Source organism: Patiria miniata, unplaced genomic scaffold (assembly GCF_015706575.1).
Source record: "Patiria miniata isolate m_02_andy unplaced genomic scaffold, ASM1570657v1 HiC_scaffold_26, whole genome shotgun sequence".
NCBI classification, from domain to species: Eukaryota; Metazoa; Echinodermata; class Asteroidea; order Valvatida; family Asterinidae; genus Patiria; species Patiria miniata.
Window position 1 is genome coordinate 5244306 of NW_024037065.1, and position 15819 is coordinate 5260124.

At 37.9% G+C, this 15819-nt stretch overlaps 1 protein-coding gene across 1 annotated transcript; it reads right to left on the reverse strand.

Moving 5' to 3' along the window:
• Positions 1–378: 378 nt before the first annotated feature.
• On the reverse strand, positions 379–15819 carry LOC119733886. Its single transcript, XM_038207250.1, has 3 exons — positions 15495–15819; positions 14075–14401; positions 379–1229 (listed from the first exon to the last, which is right to left on the reverse strand). The coding sequence occupies exons 1-3, from the start codon at positions 15697–15699 to the stop codon at positions 379–381; spliced, it is 1383 nt and encodes a 460-aa protein (XP_038063178.1). The 5' UTR covers positions 15700–15819.

The window sequence follows — 15819 nt, forward strand, 5'->3', positions numbered from 1 at the left end:
ATGTCATCGAAGGCTTCAGCAAATCGTTACGGATGACACCTCTGTCTACAGGGAAAATACCTGATGCCTTGAAGCTATTGATGGTGATGCTAGGCTTGTAAAACTCCACTTGTGCTTCCGCAAGCTTGGCTGCAAAGCTTCTCTTACAGATTGGCTTCTCTGGTTGTTGTCTCGTGTTCCTGTTGATCACCTTATACCACTGCTTCTTAAGAGGTCGAAAGACACCTTTGTCAAGTGGCTGCATGAGATGGGTGCTATTGGGGAGCAAGCGATAAATTTCGATCATTCTCTGACGCTTTCCTGAATGTGTTGATATCGATGTGAGAACTAGCGCTGTCTGTCATCAACACCACAGGCCTTTCTTCACCGGCGTACTTGTCAAAACATTGAAAATGTAGAGGCGTCCATCCATCCCTTGTCGGTATATTCAGCATGAGCACCTATTGTGGCTCCAACAAGTGGATCATATCCTGTGGGTTTTTTGTTTGGAAAGATGATGAATGGCGGAATCATCGCACCCTCTGCATTGGCACAGTACATCACTGTAAATCTGTTCTTCAGGGAACCACCTGACAGCTGGGGAATTGGATGACTTGACATCTCTGGTGCCATGACTTTAGTGGTCTTGCTGCCCATGGTGAAACCAGTCTCATCAGCATTCCATATTCGATGGGGTTGGTCCAGAAGATTCCTGTAAGACATGAATCTTTTGTATTTACTAAACCACTCGTCTAGTTTGGCTGGAGTGACCTTTGCCCTGCTGGCTTCCAAGGAAGATCCCTTTCGAAGTGCAAGGCCATGTCTAGCACTGAAAGCATAATACCATGTATACCCTGGTCGGTTGTTGTGAAATACTGTTTTCCTCTTTTCCTGTTGGAGGAAATTTTGGACAAGGTCCATGACATTTGAAGGGCCTAACCCCATACCTCTGAGGGCCATTTCAGAAATGAAATGGGCAATGTTTTTTTCTTCGTCTGCACTATGGACAGGGTCCGGGCCATTTCTACTTTCTACCTCAACGGTTCCTAGAACTCTCCTGTACAAAAAGTGGTACTCTAGGTTATACTTCGCTGCAGTTCTCTTGATGTAACTTGTATCTTGAAGAGCTTCTTCCACTGCTCTTCTAACAGCCTCTAGGTGTTCCTGTGACTTTCGGTAGCCCCGACTGTATCTCCTCTTCACCTTTGAGGCTGGTCCTGCTGATGGCACCCTCTTACCTAATGGAGAAGCTTGTTACACCTTTAATTTTTGGATTGTGTACATGAAATGGAAATTACATCGACAAGAAATGTATAAACATTGAATACATTGGAACGATTTTTGTTGGATCATGATAAGGGAAACAAACTTTGGCAGTGGTATGAAGATACGGTTTTCAAAACTAGAGAAATTGATGTTCAAAGATTTTGCCTGCCATCTTAAAAATGTCTGCATAATTAATTAGAGTTTTTTCCAAATTACTATTACGCAAGCCTTACAAATGGATCATAGCAACCTTACTGTTCAAAGGTTTTATGAGACCCAAAATTTAGATTACCTGTACATGTAGGTTTAAAGTTGGCTTGGTGGAGAAAAAAATGAAAGAGATACCTGATACTCTCGAACAATAAAACAATATTTGTGCTGTTCCAGCCAAGGTTGGCTCTATGAAGGTTCATCTATACTGGCAATGGGTTTTGCACTACGGCTCCAATATCGAAAGTATTACAAGAGGAATTCACAATGAACATGCAACATCTTTAAACCTCTAATCGTTCCTTTCATGCATGGTCATCTCAATGTTAACTCCAGACTGTGGAAATAAAACTCATAAAAATACAATCCATCAAATGGGAGCAATGACTCAAAACTCAAGAAGAAACTGACGATCTGGGCTTTAACAAAACTTGTAAATGCATTTAAAAGAATTTTAAACAATCATGCGAATTTAGAGCCACATTCAAAACAGTGAACATTAGTTTTCTTTTTAATTAGTTTGAAACACGAAATGAAACTTTTCTCATGGTATATTATTTTGAAATTAGTGTGTTATACTACATACTAGATTGACTTGCCGTACTTGAAGGTTTTACTGGGTGTAATTTAACAAAGATATAATTTAGTAGAAAACAAATTAATTAAGAAAAACTCCAACTTATACTGAATCCCCCAATTGCACGAAATATATAAGATGCCAGAAGAACATGGCACTGTAAAGGCTTACCAGATAGTCAGGCTGGAAACTTCCAGTTATGTGGAAAATATCTCCAGCATGTCCAGGAAAATGTCAAAAGATCAAACAAACGATTTCCGTCTTTGATGCTCATTTAAAGGCATGTTACTGTAAATATTGCGGGAAAAAGACATTTTGACAGGAAACACTTGACAAATTTAAAACGTTTGCTCAATAAATATGTTTTTAAATTTTAGTGAACATTGTGTGATAGGCATTTTCTGTGCATAAAAATAAACAATTTAGGCCCTGCCCACATAGTTTTCCTGGTTTTCAAGTGTGCCTACAAACTCTGACGGGTAGGATGCCAGTCCACTCCGGAACCTATAGTACACAATGTAAACGTATAGGAAAATAAATATTTATACATGTATCTGAAAATTGTCCTAGTTGTTTTTATTTGCACCTCTTTCAACAAAACTTTGCTTAAAAGATCATAAGTACATTATCTGAAACTTTTCACATCGGTATGTTTTTTTTTCTAGCAAAACAGTGTTTTCCATTAACACCTGTAGCATTAGCCTAACCCGTTTATACATAAGTGCCTACCTAGTTTGGCTGCCAAGGATGTAACAAGTACATGTATGCCGAAAATCAGACGGCTGGGTTTGGCTTTGTTTACTATGTGCACCATTCAAATGTATCTTCCGCAGACTGTATGATAAACAGAAATAAAGAAGCAGACTGCAATAGAAATTTCTGTAACAAAAATCTCACTTGGTGCTTTACAGCTATAGCGTAGATCTACTCCTTTATATTTGTTTGTAATTTTCCAGAAAGAAATCAAGCAAAGAATGTCATGTGACCTCTAATTTCTACAACTGTGACTGCTAGACAGCTGAAAAATGCATTTAAATCTAGATCTCAAGTCAACTGGATGTTGATGTGTTAAATGGTCATATTGTAGTTTTTAGAGTGGTTATCGGTCAAATTCCCTTCATTATATAGGCAATCTTTATTCCAGAAACATGCATAGGGGTAAAATCTTTTCAATTCGAGATCAACCCTTGCCATTCAACCTATATGATAAAATATGTGATCTTCCAATTCTTCTGCAATTTATTAATATTTAGGCCAAACAAAATAATATGTGTGTTTACGGTAACAGTCTGGGTGAAAAAATTCACGTAGATAGGTAGGGAAATGATTTTATGCTGTGATTTTTTTTTTCTTTCATTCCAGTTTGAATGTTGTTTTGCAATGTTTGAGACTCATTGACAATATAGGTGTACTGTATTTTTTGCAAAATGACACAGTTATAGGATGGCGATTTGGCCACAATATTTCCAGGTACCATAAACATGACATTTTGTTTTAGCCTAGATGGGAATAAATATGTAATTGGTTGGTTTAAAACATGTACATTTAAAACTAAATTGGTTTGTGAGCAGAAAGTTGCCAGATTTTAGATTACAGTGTACATACTATTATTATTATTATTATTTATTCGGCCAACAAATGAACAAAAGTACAATGACAAAGCAAGTATAAATCAGAAAGTAATCAAAAAATAGAAATTGAAAAGTATGACCAGACAAGACTGAAGCAAGTAGGAATGGGTTGGAGGGGGGGGAGGTAGGGAAGGGAGGGTGGACAGTTTGACAGGGGAGAGGAGATAGAGGGACGGAAAACAAGAACAAAATAACATTTCAAACCGGCCAGGGTAAACAAAAGTGTACTTAAACACTGTAGCCTTAAGGCCTGCCTACCCAAGCTCGACATGTCTACACAAAAAATAAATAGAATACTATGCAAATAAAAAAAAAAAAACATGTAGTAAAACTGCCTTTTAGTGATTTTTTGTTGTGTCAGTTCATGACAGAAAGTCAATGAGCGTACTTTCCTCACAAACGTCGAAATAAAAGATGCCAATTGTTTTTCCATAAACAAATCTTAATTACACAGTTTATTTTATACAGTATCTTTAACAAATGTCTAGTGCATTTATAAAAGATTATACATAAATAAATCTGAAGATTGGAGGAAGCGAATCCCCACTCTGTAGGCCTATTGTTTGTAACTTTTGTTTTTGCATCATTTCACCTTTACTTCCATGTACTTTTGCTCAGTTCTGTTTCATTTTGCCGGGGGGGGGGGGGTGCTGATAGCAGTTGATCAAGTCTGAATTGCTAACTTTTAAAAAAAAAATTACATACATGTACACGTACATGTACATTGTGTTTGATGCATGCACAGCCAAGCATGAAGACGTACAATATGTGCAAGCACTGTTTTAATTGTTATACATAATACTTAAGTGAAACGGGCGTTTAGTGTAACTTGTCATGCTTCTGGAAAGATGTAAACTAAGTGTGTTTGGTAATTTGAGACACCAAATTAGTGCAATTCTGACTTAAGTCAAGTCTATCCAAAACTACAACTCTGGCTTTTGTGCAATCTTTACAATTAAAGGCTGGAGATATTGTTTAAAAAACAATTCACTGTATTCCTTCATTGTTTTTCACTGGTCTGCATTATGATGACTCTTCTGCACAAACATTCCTTTGGATTTCCTAACAACAAACAACCCAGATGATACATTTTTCAATTTGATTAGAACACCAATTTGACACAACACTTGGTTGGTAAAAGTAGTCATGTTTTTCCTTCAGAGAGATTGTACAATTGTGTTCATTCCCTGTCACATTCAAACAGTCAATGGCTTTGGCTCCAGCAAAACTTTGTGGATCTAGGTTGTGTGCATTTTGTTGTTGTGTTGACATTTGACCTCCACACACTGCACCCCACAACTTGTGCAACTGACCATGGAATCAGGAGATGCTCCAAGAAATGGTGAATCTGGGTCTATGTAGAGCCAAACATTCCACAGTGTAACATTTTGATGGCCCTTTAACTCTAAACACTGTTTCAGAGAAGCCAAGGCCACTGACTCATGATCAATCCCCCATTTCATGGCCCTGGTTGGAAAGAATGAGTTAAGTCCAAGCATTTTGGAGCAGAGTGAAGTAGCATCCCTCTTTGACGATCCGTTCATGAATTTGACCACAGACCCAGTACCGATGCAGTAATTCTACCATAACGATAGAGGTGCCACAAGTTCGATTTTTTTCTGTCCAGATGTGCTTGATGCAATGAGTTCTGCTTGCTCTTCAGAGATTTGCTGACGGTCCAGCACTTCAGTTGCTTTAAGGTGACAATAGGGTGTTGGTAGTTTTGTCTGCAACTCTAGTTTTACATTATTTTCATTTTCTGATGCTGTGTCAGTGTCTTCATCTTGCTTAGGGAGGAGTGAAAAAATGCATGCCTCTGGGCTTACCCATTTCAATGCATCTAAATCAAGATCTCCTCAAGTGGCTGTTGATGTAGGGTTAAGTGGGCGAACTGACCTTTTTTCTTGCCGGCCTTGTGAAGCTAAGATCTTTAAGGGTACGTTGGTCTAAGTCCCTCCCAATCATGCAGTCTTTGTTCCAACTACAGGCCTTTTCAGTACATGCCTGTGAAGTAAAACCTAGGCCGTTCGCTGCCTCCAACTTGAACATTACCGCTGCAATATGGCTGCATGCCTCTCCAAGCCTGGAAATAAAATATATGTAACACACAATCATGTTAATGGAAGACAATCTCCTTATCACCCCCAATCAAAGAACACAAATGTGTAGGGCCCCTGTTTAGTTTCAATCAAATTGCAGTCAAGGTGTTTTCTTATTTAAATAAGACCTTTTTCACCTGAAGCAGATTTCTCTCAATATGATGACACATTTCTTTTGTAATTGTTGAGGTTCCTTTGGGTAGAAATTCAAATGTTCTTATGCTGTTTATGGTTGGTGCTATGTGATTCAGAACACCTTACTTGTTCACAGTACCCCCAAATTACTCTAAAAAAATCAGCAACCCATACATGAATGTTCTTACGGTCGCCGACTAGTTTCATTGGTTAGTCAAATAATTAAAAGTGGATTTTGTTCCCTCATAGGAACCTGGCACGGAGATACACAATCACCTTGTGATTCGGCACTATACCTAGACCTGTTAAGCTAGCGTCAATAACATAGCCAAGTTCACGGGTCTTAAAACATAATATTTTTGTCAGATTTTAAACTAATATTCCAAGTGATTTTTGATGCACTTCTAATGACGTAAGCAATTAATTTCGTAAAGCTCATTGATGTTTTTCCTGATGATGTAATGAGCTATGTAGGAATAAATTATTTTGCTGTGCCAACGACTACTACTAGCATTCAGTAGTTGGCTACTGTTATTATTGTAAAGTTGGTACTTGGAGGTACATGTGACTAAGTACCATTTACCCTGAAAAAATATTTGCATATATTAAAATCCTTCAACTTTGCTAAAGTTTAAAAGAGTAAATCTTGGAATGAATTTTTACAAAACATAAAGTAGGCCCTTAGTCATAAAATATTTATATGCTGCTTCTGAAAAGCATGTTGTCCTTTTTGGAATGAACGTTGTAACCTGACACTGCTTTTTTTTTCTTCAAAATTATATCATCTCATCATAATGATGATTGGACATGACTCTGTGACTGAGAAACACTTCCAATTTAGTTACTGTTAGGAAATACTTGAAAAATTATCTCGACTGTCCATAGACTTTGTACACAACCGCTGAAGTGGCGTCTGGTTGCAAAACTTTTTCCTTGTCACAAAACTAATGGTAGACTTTTGACGGACAGTGTCGTAGAGGGCAGCAAACATAGCGGTCCCAGGCAATTTTTGGCGCGAGGAAGAAAATGTTGCAGTTTCATTGCAATAATCAGCCGCTGGCGCAGCTGCGCTAATCTTGCTCGAGTATTTTATTTAGCCTCTTATTAACGAGGTTCGTACCAATATATAAATATGCAGGGTGCCGCCCGTGCCTATGGATCTATGACAATAGCTCTCTTGAAGGAGGAACTAAGGAGGCGAAACGCCAAAACATCTGGCAGAAAAAAGGAACTCGTCGAGAGGTAAGTCGAGGACTAACGTTAGGCCAGGCTTAGCCTTTGTTAACCTTGGCTTTATACTACTTACTAGTGCAGATAGCGCTTCCTATTTTGTCAACAGTTATTGTCAGCTAGGCCTACCATTTCTTTTGACATTTAAAGTCTTTCGAGCGCACGTACAAAGAAAATTAGGCCCTAGTTATTTTGAAGAAATAATGGCCCATCAGAAGGTCCTGAGTAGACCGTCAAAGTCGAAGGTCAATTTTGTGAGCGTGATTGTCCGAAATGGCCACCGCCGGCGCGGCAGGCTCAGGCTTGCGTGGTGGCCGGTAAACATGGCGGTCGGTCGCTCCATGCACTGCAACTTTGTGTGAAGTACAGCGGTACGATTTTCTCCGCCCATGGCATAAACGGCCGGTCTACATGTTCCCCTGTCAATTGCAATTTATAATGCATGTATTTACTTTGCCAATATTTTTATGTTAGCCTATTTTCCTCAAATTAAAGCGCTCTTGGATTTTTTAAAAAAATCAATTCCATTATTTTTTTTTATACGTAGGCCTAGTGGCTATAGTTACGGTAAACGGTAAACATAACGCAGCCTTCAAAAATGCTATCGGTACAGCATTGTAAAAAAACAAGGCGAACGTATAAATTAGGCCTAGCCTACAACTCCCCATTTTGCTCGAGTGTGTCGATAGCTCGGTTGGTAGAAGACCAAGGTGTGCCTTTGACAATTTTTTCCCTCTTTTTTTTTCAAAAAGATTTCATAAGTGTAAGTTGTTGATCAAATGATGATTTTTATTTAAGTAGATTCAATTTTCTTCCCTAACTTCTGTGGTTTCGGTTTTGTTTTTTAAGGGAAATAAAGTCCGAGAACCATTTGGTTGATAGTCTGGTTCCCAAAAGCAAACATTGTGATGTTGAATACCAGTACGTTGGGGAACTAGACAGCTTCCGTAATGATAGCCGTTGAGGGTTGCGTTATGGGTACCGTAACTATAGCCACTGCGTTTTTTTATAACACAGACCTAGATAGGCTAGAGCCTAGTAATATTTAGAGTCTCTAAAATGTTCTTAAATTTGTTCTTATTTTCAGACTTGAGTGCTACGACAGAAATTTCGGCCAAGGATGTGATTTGGAGGAGTCCGAGGAGGTGTATACTTTTTCTATGCCCAACTTGTCAACATACAAGGACGTAAATAGAGACAGCCAGGTTAGTAGACTTATTTAATCAACAGATAAAAATGAAAATCACAGCAGGAAATGTGCTGGGTAGCCATGTGTCAGAGTTTTTGCCTGCTGTGCATGTACATGTATGTGTGCTCTTGTGTGTAGGTCACTTGAATTTCGGAAATTATCATAGTGATCTATCCACTATGAAATCAAATTACTTTCTCAGGTCTGCTGATGTCTCCACAGAGTCTTGCATACAATTGAGTCTAGGTAATTCAAACTCAGCCAAGATACTATTTTAGCAAGAGACATTTCTGGGAGTCTTTCAGACATTGTTGGTCCCATTCATCATTATGTACATAAATGAATAGCTCAAAAGAGTTTGCAAGGGTTTGTTTTTCTTTCTTTCTTGCATACATGTACCTGTTCAACAGGCTACAGGACTCTCGCTATTATTATACCCACCCCCAAAAGCACTGTGTCAGTGAATTTGGATATGTTTGGATGACATTTTCACAAGTTACTAAGGATTTTCTTCTTTTATTTAGATTCCACATGTAACAAATGACACCCTGAAGGCCTTCATACAACAGTTTGGGAAGTCTGAAGATGGCAAGCCAGAGGCGATGTATCGGGACAGGTTTCTTCTCTCATTGCGTCACAGCAGCGAGGGTGACCATATATACATAGCAGCTAGAGTTGCAGCAGAAATGAAGAAGACGTTGGTATACAAAGTAGATGTAAAGTTAGACAAGTATGGGGTAGTGCAGGAAACTCAGTGTGAGTGTTCTGTTGGTATTGGCCCTAATGCTCACTGTAAGCATGTCGGTCTGGCTCTGTTTGCCCTTACTAAACAAAAAGAAGGGGTTTTGACAATGCAAACTTGTACAGAAGTCCTGCAAACCCATCATCAGAGCAAGAACTATGATGGCTCCCCTTTGCAGATGTCTCAAATTAAACTTCGTAAATCTGAGGGGCTTCAACGACTTAATAATTTTGACCCAAGACCTGCTCAATATAGAAATACACGAGAGTATAATGATCACTTCAGAAATGTGTGGATAAATTCACAAGCAAAAGATCTGCCAATTCGGCAGTTATATGCACCTGCAAATATCTTTGCAGTGACTCATGATCATGATTACCTGGAACTAACTCATGAAGAATACTTTCTTAAGAGTCTTAATGTTACCAAAATCACAGAGAACGATCTAGAACAGGTTGAAGAAGCTACAAGGGGACAAAGCACAAACAAGTTTTGGAAGGAAGAAAGAAGAAAACGACTTCATGCCTCCAACTTTGGCCGAATATGTAAGTCAGGGGTTAGAACAGACTTTGAAAAAATGGCTAGGTCATTGACAACTATCTCAGAGTTTTCCAGTAAACCCACAGATCATGGGCTGAAGTATGAATCTGTAGCTGTGGAGGCTTACAGCAGTAAGACAGGTAATTTGGTGAAAAGTTGTGGAATCCATGTGTGCATGGAAATCCCATATTTGGCATGTTCACCAGATGGCCTTGTTGATGATGATAGGATTATTGAAGTGAAGTGTCCTTACACATGTAAAGACAGTGCAGTAACTCCAACAAGTGTGCCCTATTTATTTATGGACAGCTCTGGAAAAATGGCATTAAAACACAGTCACAACTATTATTACCAGGTACAGGGGAATTTGTTGTGTACAAAAAGGAAATGGTGTGATTTTGTTGTGTGGACAACGAAAGATATGAAGATCATGCACATCCCCCGAGATGATGAGTTTATAAACGAACTCAAAATCAGACTCCGGGATTTCTTCGAACAGTTTTTCAAGGCAGCATTGCTTGAAACTTTTCTGTACAGAGTTACTGACAAGTATGACTTTTCCTAAGACAAAGGCAAAAGAAAACATCACAGAAAAGAAGTCCTGGTTTCTTGAGCTTCAAATGTTTTAGTCATGGAGTGGACATACATGTACATGTACTGTAGTTGTCACACTTTCATTTATTCTCTGCTAATGACAAACAAAATTCGTTAACCAGACCAAACGCAAGAACTGTTTTTCTTTTACTTGGATTCAATGGAAAACTTTTGAGACCATCCCTTTTTTAGTGTTTGATATATAACTGTCATGTACATGTAACAGTATTATATTTTATCTAAAGTGCATGGCATCAAACATTCTATATATGTAAATGCCTTTGATGGCCTGTTATAAGTCAGGGTTCCTAGCATTTCATGAAAACAAAATTCCCTGATTTTCCCCTGTGTTTTATCTGATGAATTTTCACAATTCTAGAATACTTATTTTGACCTATTTCCACACCAAAAAGCCACCATAGCCAATCATTCAGTGGATTGGCTGTTTGGACATGAGACATAATATAACAAACTGACCACTTTCTATTTTGGGCCAATCAAATTCCCTGACCTTTCCCTGATTTGAGGCATTTTTCCTCAAATTCCCTATCTGGAAAAAGGGAAACTCATTTTCCAGGTTTTCCCTGATTTCCAGCATGGCCAGGAACCCTGTAGATACATGTACATGAATCGTCTACAAAGGGCCCTATTAACTAGAAATTAATAGAAGATAAATATATTGAAAATTATTTACGAAATGTATGTCAACTTGACTAGTGACATGTTTTAGCTCACAAAACTGTTGCAATACATGTACATGTACATTAGATGCTCTGGGTACAAACTTACAGTGTCTCTATTTGGTGAAAAACTATATCTTATGTTGATAACTTTTTCTCCTGCCATGTGTGCACAATAAATTATAATTCAATACATACATATGTACATTAGATGCTCTGGGGTACAAACTTAGTGTTTTTATTTAAAATAATATTATGTATGTCAATACCTTTTTTTCTTCGAACCTGTGCACAATAAATTATAATGCAATACATACATATGTATGCTCTGGAATACAAACCTACAGTGTTTATATTTAATTTAAAAATATGTATGTCAATAACTTTTTTCTTCTGCCACGTGTGCTCAATAAACTATAATTCAATACATACATACATGTATGTACATTAGATGCTCTGGGATACAAAGTTAGTATTTTTATTTAATGAAAAAATATGTATGTCAATAACTTATGTTCTTCTAACGTGTGCATAGTAAATTATAATTCAATACATACATATGTACATTAGATGCTCTGAGATACAAACTTAGTGTTTTTATTTAATAAAAAATTGTGTATGTCAATAACTTATTTTCTTCGAACCTGTGCAAAATAAATTATAATGCAATACATACATATGTATGCTCTGGAATACAGACTTACAGTGTTTCTATTTGGTGAAAAAATATCTCTATGTCACTAACTTTTTTCTTCTGCCATGTGTGCACAATAAATTATAGTTCAATACATACATACATGTATGTACATTAGATGCTCTGGGATACAAAGTTAGTATTTTTATTTAATGAAAAAATATGTATGTCAATAACTTATGTTCTTCTAACGTGTGCATAGTAAATTATAATAAATTTTAATGTATTTCAAAGTCAGAAACTCCTTGTTTTTTTGTCAGCATGTCAGATTTGTATAAAGTCTAGTCATAAATACCTCAGACAGTTTACCAATTCTATTGGTCAAAAGATGATAAAGGTACCAACTTGTTTTAAACACCTTCATAATTTTATAAGAAATTTTGACTCCTGTTTTATCAACTCTAACAATCATACAAGGCAGTATTCATCGTCACATGACATAGACATGCGCAATACAATCAATGAGTCCGTATTCCATAGAATCAACAGTTCATTTCACACATGCCAATTTCCATACATTTGAGGATTTTAGTACTGTACACATGAGACTCATACCATTAATAATAAGGCTAGAGGGGTGTTTCACATATCACATATCACAAGGTGAATATGATGAACACAATTGTTGGGAAAAATGTAAAATTTTGACTTTTTTCTACTTGAAGGCATCAAAACAAAGACTTGGGCAAAGTCTAGCTTAAATCTGCACAAGACAAAATTAATGAGTTCCCAGCCAGCATTTAAAAACCACTTCAAAATTTACATTCATTTTCAAATTGTGACGAATGTTACATTCGCACTGAAAATAGCCAACAGTTTGTCTTGCATATTTTTAACCAAGGTTAAATAGTTAATAGTTACAGTATGATAGCACAACAAGTCACTAACTACATGGAACGCAAGATATTGAGTTTCTGTCAACCTTCATTAAACTTCAAAACATTTTTGTGACGGATGTTACATTTAAAAGACAAGCACCTTTGACTCTTGACACTCAGTTCAAATCCCTGTGAATTTTACACACTTGCGAAAAATCCTAGTATTTCCATCAGTGTGTGCTGGTCTGAGGTAGCCTGCACAAAATATAAAATTTTTAAAATCACATGGTTTTAGAAGAAATCCGCCATTTAAGCCTGTGACGGACGTTACAATTTCCGTGACAAACGTTACACTCTGTGAAACATCAATGCTTGCTACACTGCCAATGGAAAATTAGGTTGGAGTAATTGCGATTTGTCTTGGTAAAACTCACCTACTAGCTTTCTCTCTGACTTAAAATAAAAAAATCACAATATTAAACATGCGTGTTTCATATGTTAAAACAAGGTGCAAAAATGACCACAAAAATCCACCATTTTAGCCCCAAAACAATTTTTTGGACAAAAATCACACTGAACTACATTCCATCCCACTGGCATGCCACTCAAATGAAAGATCTTGTTGTCCCCATTAATTTAATACCACACTTGTTGTTGTGATGTTTGTAGTTCTGAAGATATAAGTAAATTTCCATTTTACAACCATGTCCCCTTTTTCATGGAATCGCCCAATTAGAGAAATGCGGATGCCATGGTGGTACGACTACCAAAATCTACTGAGGAAAACCTCCTTAGGCACTGCTTGGAATGATGCATTTTCTGAAGTTAAGCAGCATGAAACAAACAAATGCGATGTTAGATGCTAGAGTCATCTCTGTCTGATTGAGTGGCTGTGTGAGAATTTTGTACGTTTTGCCAAGACCAATAATTCTCTCAACATGGACTCGCTTACTGGAAATTTTACTATCCCTTAAAACACTCTTTCCTAACATTCTATTCTTCTTCCTGAAGAATGTTGGGATGTTTATGGTGACATCTACTGGTGCAAAAATGTCCTGGATATCAAATCCCTTGTCTACCATGATGGCGTCTCCTGGATCTGTTCTCCTAGTCAGTCCACTGCGTTCTGCTATTTGTCGGTCGCTAGTTGAACCTCCATAAGCACAAGACATATAACTGACAAGACCCCCTGGGGTCACTCCAACAACTGACTTTGCTGTATTGCGATTTTTGTATGTAGAAAAGGTGACTTGCTGAGCAGTGGGAGCTTTGGGTTTCTTTACAGGAAATTCAAACCCATCAAGGATAGTCCGTGTAGTGGGGAAGTTCCTCTTAAAATCTGATGGAGCACAAAAACTAACACAGTCTCTGCTGGGCCATATATCCACCTCTCTCCACTGAAGACTCATAAATCTCATCCAGGTTACAAAGATACAGTAAACTTCTGACTCACTTATTTTGAACATACGACTTAGTTCAAAGTTTGGCGTGTATCTTCTGCATTTTATAACAGTTAGAAAAAACTGATCTGGTACACAGATGCTGGGTCGTACACCGTGTAAGTATGTCAACTTAAATGCACTCGGCCCCAATGAAGCTAAAACATCAGAAAATGTGAGGTAATCTTGAAGACCTGTGTAATAATGCACTCCTGCTGAATCAGTCTTGAAATCCTCTATCGTAAACCCACGATTAAACTCTGTCTGTGTTTCGGAAGTGCACGTAGAATAGTTGGGCAGGGGATCAGTTTGAATGTGTACCTCCTGAATGACAGGAACACTTTCGATGTCAACCTGCATGGCAAGATTAAGATCTTGCACGACGGCATCATTCTCAGCTGATTCCCCTTTTCTGCATTCATCCTGTTTCACTTCTTCTTTCTCAAGCCTTCTCTTTTCATTCCGTTCCTTCAGTCGTTTTTCTCTTGACAGTGCTGGTGAAGAGGGTTCTACTTTACTCCATGCAAACTGGCTTGGGACAGCTGTTTTCTTTAGTTTTTTCTTGTTCACTTTGAAACCTGCAATTAACAATTGAAACATCATGATAAAAGTACTTAGATAAGTTGCATTAATGCAAAAGTGGTTGGTTGGCAAGAGCTTCCTCTCAAACTAATCATGAACATTCATAGAAGAGATTTTACAGACTTTTGTCTGAAATACAATTTATCTTTCAGACCTTTCATCTAAGTTTCAGCCCTCTTGTGCTAATTGGCTTGGTAATCTCATCCCTGTACATTTATGTTTTCAGCGTTTCAAGTGGGTGTAAAGGTATCTCTGTTTAATTAGGCCCTATTGTATTCTGTGTTGATTAATTAAGGACTCTTAACATGTGTAATAACATTGCAAAGTTTTTAAAAAAATCTGTGCAAATTCAATGGTAGACTTTTGAGATGCTTGGTGGCAGCAAACATACATGTAATGGTTCCACATACATGTCAATTGTCCACTATTGTTTTTATCATGTTTGAGTTAATGTGCGCTTCTTCTTCCAGAAAGTACAATCCCTCTTAGAAGTTCAATTCCGAGTATTGTCGTACTACATGTGCAGTGTAAAGGTACGGGTACTCAAAACAATGCTAACAATAGCGGACCAGTCGTGTTGGACCATGTTGTATGTTTGCTACCACCAAGCGTCTCAAAGTCTCCCATTGAATGAGATGTTGCAAAAGAGAGATCTGAGCAAGCAATGAGACTCTGTGTTTCTTTGTTATTGTTTTTAATATGAACATTCCCTAACACTTATCGCAAATTCTGCCTGGTTGGTTGATTTTGCACAATGGACAAAAGGCACCATGGGAAGGAAACAGGAACAAACAGACAGTGTTCCTTTTTCCTTCCCACAATTCATTTCGACCATTAGTGGAAAATCAACCAGGCAGTATTTGCAACATTTATGCCACTTTGTCTTTGCCAGTACAAATTTATGCATGGATATCCATCATGTCCAGCAAAGAAACAGTGCAACTTTACAATTGCAGACGCGGACATTAGAAAAATATCGTCTTTGCTACTAGTACTACACTGTCGTCCTGTTCATACCATGCCATGATCATCATTGAATATTGCTGAAAAATCGGGGGAAATTATGAATAGTTTTTGTTTTAAACTTACCCAGCACTGACTTCTCTTCGTAATCGGAGTCCAAAAAGTGCGCCTTGCACACAAGACTGCTAGCCGTTGGCCACCACGGTCGTATGGGTTTGAAACTATCCCTTTTGATGGCCCGTCTCCACTGGTTTCGTATTTTTTTGTCCTTGGGAAATGTGTGCCCTCCGCGGTGGCAACATCCGAACACGGCACAGCAAGATCCAGGCATTTGGTGCAAGGTTTCATTGAATGAGGTGCACTGCTTGTGCACGAATCAAGGACAACAAAATACGAACTCTTTACTTCCGGGACCGTTGAAGCACGCCCTCTTGCGATAAATTAGAACTAG